The sequence below is a fragment of the Teleopsis dalmanni genome, chromosome 2 (assembly GCF_002237135.1).
Source record: "Teleopsis dalmanni isolate 2A chromosome 2, ASM223713v2, whole genome shotgun sequence".
In the NCBI taxonomy this organism is placed as follows: domain Eukaryota; kingdom Metazoa; phylum Arthropoda; class Insecta; order Diptera; family Diopsidae; genus Teleopsis; species Teleopsis dalmanni.
The window spans coordinates 113,468,160-113,478,249 of NC_051847.1; the positions used below are offsets into that span (position 1 = coordinate 113,468,160).

The window sequence follows — 10,090 nt, forward strand, 5'->3', positions numbered from 1 at the left end:
GTACTTATGATGATGTCAATTTAAAAATATGTTGAGACAATATCTTCATATGTACTTATCCTTAATTGTCTAATGGAAGCATTTTGTAACAAAATTACTGAAGCATCAGATGCAGTTTTAGCTATCATGACGACAAGTGCAGCGGTCGTAAAACAAATAGTGAAGTCCATCAAGTTTGATTTTACCCATGACAAAATCCTAAAGCATTTATGGTTTCCTAATTATGGATGAACTGATGCCGGCAGAAATGGAACCAAAAAAATTAATACGTTTAGCAATGCGATACATAATAGCATTGGCATTCACAGGGCATGTCAGATCATTTTCGCATAGTCCAAAACGAAATTTTGTAGTGCGGTATCAGTAGAGGTTGAAAATTGAGAAGAAAAAAAAACTAATTAAAATTCCCACGTTGGTAGCCATTTTAGGCCATGCATCGTCGAATTGGGCTCATTAGCAGTCGGTCCGCTCATTCCGTATGCAAGCGGCGAGAATAGTATGAAGCTGTAAGCCAATATCGACAGCAGAGTACCGAGCAGTGCGTGCTGCAGCCATCTTGGCAACCAGCCAGTTAAAAAGTTGAACATGACACCTAAAAATAAACAAAATTTTCTAAAATTAACAACGGCAGGAATTCAACAAAAATGCTGCAAAAATTTCAAATAATAAAACGAAATAAAATTCTAAATTGTTTAGCTGTCTATGCTAAGCGAACAAAACTCGAAACTCTAAACTCTAAACTCCAAATTATTCAAAACCATTTTACTAATTGATGTTCCCGTACTCTCAAGCCCCCACAAGCCCCACACACAGTGCACTTTATTTTTAAAGACAATTATTACGGGGTTGGGGAGTATGGGGGTTGAATTTTTTACACAAAACAATGCAGAAAAACCACCAAAGTTCCCGTCCGATCTGCTCTTGGTCTATAGCAGAGCTGGTGAAAATTAGGCGCCTGCAGCAGTGCGTGAAATTCAATAAAATTGCAAAATATTCTGCCGGTTTCATGCCTAATTTGGCACTTAAATATATTTTATAGATTAAATTTGCTTTAATAGCGAATTTCCTTTCGAATTTATTGCATTTCATTGACGCTGTTTTACTTGACGCCGTTGAAAAATTTATTAAATTTACATTTCGGCTCGCGCACCGAGCATTCGCCACTCGCAAAAATCCTTGCAGCCATTTTAAATTGAAATTTCTGCTGTTGTGATTGCGTCCTTTGCGTTCATCTGCACGTGTGCTCCCTTCATTTACATAGGAACTCATGCGGTCCTGCGTGAGTTTGCCGTAGATATTTCGCAATTTCCATATAGATATTCGTATTTGCTTATAACTTTCAAAAATTCATTTTATTTGATATTTTTTATATATGTTATTCTTCTTTCTCTGTTGCATTCAATAAAACTCTTCATCACCTCCAATATTCCATACGTTTGGGTTTTTGTTGCATCTGCATGGTTACAGGGGATATTTATATTTGATATTATAATAAATTTAATACATTTTAGAAAAGATAGTGGAATGAGTTGAAATTAGCCGTCTTCAACTATTCAAATTAAAGATGTCACAAAAAGGTAATATTTTCCATATAATGTTAGATAAACTGCAGACTACTTTTTATGAATTTTATTTATTAATTTTGATGCAATATTACAACATATCGATACTGTGTATTCATATTAATAAAAAGATGAGATTAGGTTTTTTCTCTGTGCGGAAAAAGGGTCTAAAAATGACTAACGCATTGTCACTATGCCGTCACAATAGTAACATAGTATGCTCGGTTTGTACGGACTAAAAACAATCCAACTCGTGGGCCAGATGGTTGCTACCCTGAAACTTTATTGGGAATACAATTTTAATTCAATCATTTTACATAAATTTTCTTATTTTAGTAAATTTTGCTTTAATTAAATTAAAATAAGGAAACGTTTTGTGATACCTGTCGCGATTCTAGAAAAGACGTAAAAAATGTCTCCCAGGTTTAACATAGTCTGCGCATTATGGCATCGACAATTTATCGTGCCAAGCTCCTACGTTTTACAGTATCTTAGTCAGCTCTAAGATATGTCTTTAAAGAACATTTAAGGTTTTGCCATGGGTACAAGGTTTAAGTTTTGTTAGATGTCACAATGGGCCAAAGACCGAAGTGAATCATCTAATCATCAGGATCACCGATATAACCTAACCTATATCATTTAATTAATTCTACCACTGTTATTTTTTTTACACGGTATTTTATACCATATCACAATAGACGCAAGATTGTAATAGATCGCCTAGAAGATCGCCGGTATAAGCTAACATAACCTATTTTCATTAATTCTGCAGTTATTATTTTTATATATTTCATTTTTATATGATATTTCGTACGATAGACGCAAGACCTAAGTAAATCACCTAAAGGACCGCTGGTATAATATAATTTAGCCTATTTTTATTAGTTTCATTGTACGATCGTTATTCTGTTTATATAATACTTTATCAAAATTCCATAATATATTGTCATAGTCCTAAGAAAATTACTTGATTTATACTTTAATCTGAATTTTTCCAAGGGAAAATAGACAAGAGGTAATAAAAAAGAAATGTTCATGATCAATGAATTTCTCTTTAAAATATTGAAGAGATTTCAATATTTTGCAACTAATTGCTTAGATTTTCAACGTCATAAACTAAATTGTATATTAATTAGGATGGATAGACAAGAAGCTTATCACATAGAAATCACGTTAAATATTACAAAATTACCAATTTCTCTATCCGAAAACCCTATGTTCAGGTGCTAAAACTGTTGAGAATACTTTTTTATCTTTGGCATTACTTGATGTTTTGAGCTTTGTTCAACGTAATTAATATTTTTTGTTCTTATATGAATTCACCTGTTAACATGGAGTTAAATATTAAAGCTGGAAAATAATGATGAAAATAGAGCACACGTCCCATCCCCCAAAATGGAAAATAATGAAGCGCCCAACCAATGAACAACCAGGTGGCTGCTTTGAGTGACCTTCTCTGGGAACCTGCAAAAGAATAAAAAATTAAAAATTTTATTTAAATTTTAAAAAAGCTAATGGTACTTTATGCTCTTATTTTATTATTAATCACAAAAATTATTTATACTTTTTTGTAAATTAAAATTATATTTTACATGATGCTTCACTACTCATCAAGGTTGCATTTGTTTAAAACAGATAAAATGGGGAGAAATGTTAGAGAAATGTTAAGAATATAATTTTAGTTTATATAAAAAACATTTATATATTTATTTGTTTTATTTTAAATTAATTACAATTTTAAAAAACTCAAAAATTTATATGACGATTTATGATTTAATGAAATAAAATATATAGTGTATTAAAATTATAGACTTTTCTTATAACTGATAATATAAATAAAGAGGTTTTATGTATTAAATTTATACCATGTTTTTAGCGCTATTAGCTAGCACTTTCATAATACACATTTTTTAAATCTTATTTTAATGAAAAATAAAAATATCAATAAGTTCGCTTTTTAATGGTTATTATTTTTTTTTTATATTATATATATTGTATATTATATAAAAGTACAGTATATTAGTATATTATTATATTATACATATTGCGATTATAACAGATTCCATTATTTTAATATATAATTATAATTATAATAATTTTTAATATATTGTGTGTATTATTCTGAATATATGTATATTATAACACATAATGAGATGTAAGAAATTAAAAAAAAATTCAATTATAAAAATGTTTAATTAAAAAATTCTAATATAAGCAAAAAAGGTGCTTCAAAACCACGATTCCTACATCAGTTAATAGTTAAATAAGATTTTATATTACAAAAAAAAAATATTTTAGAAACCTTATGTTTCCCAGTTGAATTTTCTAAATAATCTCTGCATACATTTTGATAAAGTTATTTCAAATTTTATTTATTTTTCATTCAACGATGTCTGGACACCAACTAAATATTTTTTTGCAAAACCTACTTACACTTATTACGATTACAAATGATTACAAAGATAGCTATATATTTAAATGGAAATTCTTTTAATCACTCTCTAGACTCACACTTCTACGAAAGAGGAAGTACGGAAGGGCAAGTCACTGCTAAAGAGGTGCGTTGGCGGTACAATTATTTCCCTTAAAATATCTAACTCGATCAGTTGATGAGGCAATATTATACTAAAAATTTAGCAAAGAAGACTCTTGACGATGTTGCGGAATATAGCTTGGGCTTTTACGACTTTTTAATCACTCTTCACACAGGGATTATTTTTGATAATTATTTTATATGCAAACAAAAGCGAACAAAACCTCATCAGTTAACATAGATAATATTATATTACACTGTATTTTTATGGGAGCTAAACGCTGGTTCAGTTAATCCGTATACGTCTCTCTTAATACCTATTAAGTGCGCCTCAACAATAGTAATAAATTAACACATAGTAACCATAGTACTATTTATATCCTTTAAAGTATAGTTTTTAAAATAAATTTGTTTGTGAACTTTAGTATATAACTATAGTATATCTGGATTTATAAAAAATTCTTACACAAACTGTTACTGGTGTGTCTCAAAGACTCTGTGCTAATTTTTCTAATAAGTTTATCTACAGTGATTCAAACTTACAGCAAAGAATCAAGAGAGGTAGAGAATCAAACAGATAAGTAGATAAACTGGTTGACAAGTTAGATAACCCGATAGACAATTATCTCCCCATGCTGATGAAGAGCAGATGTATGTATAGAATTGGATGATATCCGACATTTGTTTCAAATAACTAACCAAACCTAATAACGACTTAATATATAATATAACAACTTTTATTGTTTTAATTATATTAATAATTTTTTATTAGAATTTAATTATTATTCAAAATTTTTTATGTTTTAGAATTTAATAATTTTCAATCTAACGAACAAAAATTTTAAACTCATGGTACCAAAATAATAAATTAAATAACAATATTATATCTAATACCTTAGACCTACCTAACTATAACAAGTTTTTGAACAGCTATTTATCTATTATGAAGTTTGGTCACACAATCTAAGTCAGCTCTTCTCCTGTACAATTTATTGAAGTTTCGGTCATCAGATCAGAACAGATAAGTTATGATCTGACCTTTGAGAAAAGTACACTATTTCATTAAATAGATTTATTCTTTCGCAATATTCAAGAAAATATACGTAATCTGCCCTATATTTTTCTATTTCCGTTGCAAACTGAGTGACAAGGTTAATATATCTCTCCTATCGCGGTGAAGATAATAAAAATTAAAAAATTTAAATTTTTTTTACTGCATCACCAAATTGGAAGCAAGTCCATCCATTTTTAATATAAAAATTTTTAAAACTGCAATGAAAAGTTGCTCATGCGATATTTCATTTCTATTTACTTTTTATAATTATTTTCCTCTTTTGTTTTATTTTTTCATGTTTTTTTTTCTTTAGTGAATAATAACCTTTTTTAATGAGTGTTAAGTAAGAATAGTTAGCAATATTTTACCGTTTTCATTTCCATTTTTATTATTAACAGCAGAATTGTCCACATCCGGTTCAAGTGCTTCACAGGCGACATGTCCTTTTGGAAATTCATTAAAAGTGTTTTCTTTCTCTTGTTTGTTTGCCAGTTCTTCTTGTTGTTCTTCCTCTTGTTGTTGTTGTTGTTGTTGTTCGTCCTGTTTAGACTTCTGATTTTGACGCTGTTCTACTTGAAGTTGTTTCAGTCGTTCCTGTAATAGGCGTTGCCCCGCCATCCTACGTTCCTTAATAGCCATAACAAAGAAAACGATTAAAAAGAGCGCCAGGAAAACTAGATTGCTCCACCAGATTATTGGATTTCCTAACAAGTAAATGCGATAAACACTACCCGAGAAAAATTGGCCCTGTTACATCATCATTGTTTTTGTTGTTGTTTTATAATTTAATGTTATTGTTGTAGTAGTAGTCGCAGTAGTAGTAGTAGTAGTAGTTGTTGTTGTTGTTGAGTATATTATAGAACGGTGTTATAATTTTTAGAGTCAAACAACAATGCAATTTGTGTTCATTGACGGAAGTAATTATTAACAGCAAATGGGATGGAAAATAAAAATAAAATTAATATTTATTATTTTAAATTATGATGAAAAATATTAAATTTATGTTTTTAATATCAAAAGGATATAATATAGGATATACTATAGAAGTCCTTATAAAGATATCCTGTTGAACACATACAATGTACAATAATAATTATCTTATAATCTTATATTTATTGTTAAATAAACTATTAATTAATATAACATATAAATTATGTTAATTAAATTATTGAAATTGTTAAATTAACCAATTTATGTATTTGATAATATTTTGTTTATATTACTTTATTAACTATTATTTTGTTTGCTACTTAGTATATAATCCATTTTATATATGCTGACTTTTTTTAATAAGCTTTATTATAGATGAGTGTTGGGCTATTAGTCACATTTTTTTGATTTGGTTTTTTAATAAAAAAAAACCGAAACGTCAGAAATATATATTAAATAAACAAAACAATAAAAAACTTTTATTAAAAAAAAATCAAAAAAATCTGACTAATAGCCCAACACTCATCTATAATAAAGCTTAATATATAATATATATCAATATATTTAATATATATATTATTTTAATATATTTTTTCAATATAAAGTAATAGTCCAAAGCAAATCGAAGTTGTTATCAGTGACCGATCAACTTGGAGAAATAACGAAATTATTTTAAAACAGGGCTCACAGTTATAGTACACTGATGGGTCCAAAATGGAAGATAGCAGTATAGGAGCAGGAATTATAGGACTGAAATTCCAGGCAAAGGTCCATCCCTTAGAGTTATGATATAAATAAATACATAATTGCTTAAGAAACCAGCTCTAATTCTGGCTCGAACTGGGTAGCAAAAGAGGTATTCCTTTCTCCTCCAAAAATTTATATTAATTATCTCTATTGTGGTGTATTGGGCAAATTGGTAAATTATATTCAACTTCTGTTTCTTAAACATGAGTTTAGACTAAATAAAAGAGAGTGAGAAATAATTTAAGTTTTTTTATTATTTTAAAGCCTTAGTTTAATGAATTTAACCAATAAGATCAATACGACATAATAATAATAATTTTGATTATAAAATAAAAAATATTCAATATTTCTTCAATAATAGAAATAAAAGCAAGTTTTAACCATGACTTATGACATCGGGGTTTGTAATATATATGTGGCAAAATACATATTTCTTTATCACTTAAAGATAGAAAGAAAGCATCCTATTACTCATTAAGAACTCTAAGTTACTCCACCAATCATGAATGAATATATATGTATAATTACTAGCACAGAATATAAAGTTACAATAATAAATTAAAACATATCAGTATATAATAAATTTTAAACTGAAATCTTCATTTCCAGCAGACCCATTGTAATTCTGGCATCAAGTTTAATATAATATTTCCCTACGATAGAAGTCTACTACTATTGTTTATTATTAATTCAAAAAATTCATACAGCATTTACAAAAATTATAGAATTTTACCGAAAATCTAAATTGACAATAACATATTTGTTCTGTCTATAGTCACACAAGTCTATTGTTAGAAGTCTATTGTTAGGAGTCTATTGTTAGAAGTCCATTGTTTTCAAGGAATATCTATTCTTTATAAACAGGCCTTTTTAATCTTGAAGAAAATTATTTTTGTTAGTTAAGTCTGTAAAAATGTCTTGCATCTAATAAAAGAAAATGAAAATAATAAATTAATTTCAAAATTGTTGGTGCCATTAATCAATTTGTGTTTATTATGCATTAACAACCATAGATCTTCATTTGTATATAAAATAACATAAAAATCAAATATAATAAAAATTTAACCAAATACTTCATACTGTGGTCATATATCAAAATAAAAAATACCACAAAAAATATATCTTTCCATTTCAATGCAATTTCATTTATCCACTTAGTATTCTACACTTTAGCTATACCAAACCATATCTGTGAACTCAATAGTGTTTAGTAAGACAAAACATACTAAATTTCGACATCCCTCCGAAATACTCTCAATTACTGCCTTGTAGGTCATTCAAACTACACATCAATTTCAATTTAAGAAAATCCTTGTCAAATTTATATTACACGCACAGAATCACAAAACCTAAAAGAAACTTTTATTGCTCGAATACTGAATAATTTCCGAACACTTCCATAAATATACTTCTAACAACTTTTTTCATTTAAAATAAATGCTTATATTCTACATATGTTTTTGCCCCATCCCCCAAAAAGTATTACTAAGTTTTTCGTCTATTTTTTTTGCATGAAGAGGAAAAATATATAAACGTTGCTACTTACTTTACGCACAGACAATACTCATTCATTGAGTGCATTTAATATTCCCTCATACATACCCGGTAATTAATAGGCCATTGCCATGGTCTGCTGGTAATTTCTCCTTCTTTCGGTTTAAGTCCAGCGTTGCCCTGAAACATCACAGCGTGCGATTCAATAAATCTCGCAAAAAATCCTGGTGCGTAGACATTAAAGTTCACTTTGGGCACTGAAATTCATTAAAATTAGTTAAAGAAATTATAAAATATTTTATAGTGTTATCATGTCATAAAACTTGACCGCCAAGAGAAAAAAGTTGAAATGAACTAGGTAAGGTTTTAACTACCATATTAGAAAAAGACAGCTTTTACGTTGCCCCTTTATAGGTATCTACTGAACATCAATACAGAAAACAAATGTAGAAAATCCTCCAATTATAGAGCTTTCGGAATTGAAAGAATTTATAACTAACATTAATGCCTGGGCAAGACCAAATAAATGGGAAAACGATTAAAAACTTGCCACACACAGCGATCGTCTTCATTCTTACCATTTTTAACAGCATTTTGTCACTTGGTTATTACCCGACGTATTAGAAAACATCGTCGATTAAAATGATCCCGGAGCCTGGAAAAGATCTTTCAGTTGCTACATCATATCGACCAATAAGTCTATTACCACAAATCTCAAAATTTTCGAAAAACTTCTAATAAAATAAATTCTGATTTCCTCACTGATAGAAAATTTAATTCCGGACTATCTATTTGGATTGCGCAAAGAGCATTGAATAATTGAACAGGTCCTTAGAAAAGCAAACGAAATACACTTAGCTCAAGTGTACACTCAAAACAATATTGTACAGCAGTTTTTCCTGATGCAGCGCAAGTATTTGATAAAGTGTGGCTTGAAGGACTTTTATTTAAAATAACGCACTCGCTTTCAAAAAACGTTCATAAACTTCTAAAATCCTACGTGACTCATCAAAAATATAGGGTTAGACACAAATCTTTTACTTCAAAAGAGTACGATATCAACGTTGGAGTTCCTCAGGGTAGTATCCTTGAGACGCTTCTAGATATACTTAATCTTTACAGCTGACATTCCACAATACCCAAACAATTTGTTGACAACGTTCGCTGACGACTGCACTATAGCTTCACAAAATTTATTCAGGCGTCTTGGTTTGATTGAAGAGTGGCTTGAAGGTTTGCAAAATGGAGAATCAAGGTGAATGAAAGTAATGCGTTCAAGTAACTTTAACTCTAAGGAGAGAAGCATGCCCTGCTGTTAAAATTAATAATGTGGTTATAGCTCAAACACATTCTGTGAAATATCTGGAAATTCATATAGTAGATAGAAGGCTCACGTAAACAAGTCATATTGAAGCCAAAAGATGTCAATTAAATCTTAAATATAAGGAATTGTACTGGCTTTTAAATCGCAACTCTAAACTCAGTCTTGATAAGGTAGTGTCCTTGGGTAGTGTCGAAATTGTTAATTTACAAGTCAATTTTAAAGCCAATTTGAACCTATGGTATAGAACTGTGGTGTTCAGCGTGTATATATTGAAAATATCCAGAGAGTACAAAATAAAATTACCCTAGCTCACTAGCATACCTTCTGCTCAAAAAGTAACCGTTGTTGTTTGTTAACTACTCCTGAAGTAATAGACCATTTTCAAAAAATTTTTTTTGTTACGTTGATACACTCTTTCTTGACATATGTATGGTACAAATTTGAGC

At 29.2% G+C, this 10,090-nt stretch overlaps 1 protein-coding gene across 1 annotated transcript in view; it reads right to left on the reverse strand.

The window, feature by feature from the left end:
- Positions 1-14: 14 nt before the first annotated feature.
- LOC119684276 (protein O-mannosyl-transferase 2-like) overlaps positions 15-10,090 on the reverse strand; it is an 18,957-nt gene continuing 8,881 nt past the window's right edge. Inside the window, exons 10-13 of the mRNA XM_038098283.1 lie at positions 8,429-8,577; positions 5,518-5,896; positions 2,886-3,026; positions 15-592 (exon numbers count right to left, since the gene is read on the reverse strand). Of these exons, the coding sequence (XP_037954211.1) occupies positions 399-592; positions 2,886-3,026; positions 5,518-5,896; positions 8,429-8,577 (863 nt within the window). The 3' untranslated portion in view covers positions 15-398. The remainder of the gene's footprint in view (positions 593-2,885; positions 3,027-5,517; positions 5,897-8,428; positions 8,578-10,090) is intronic.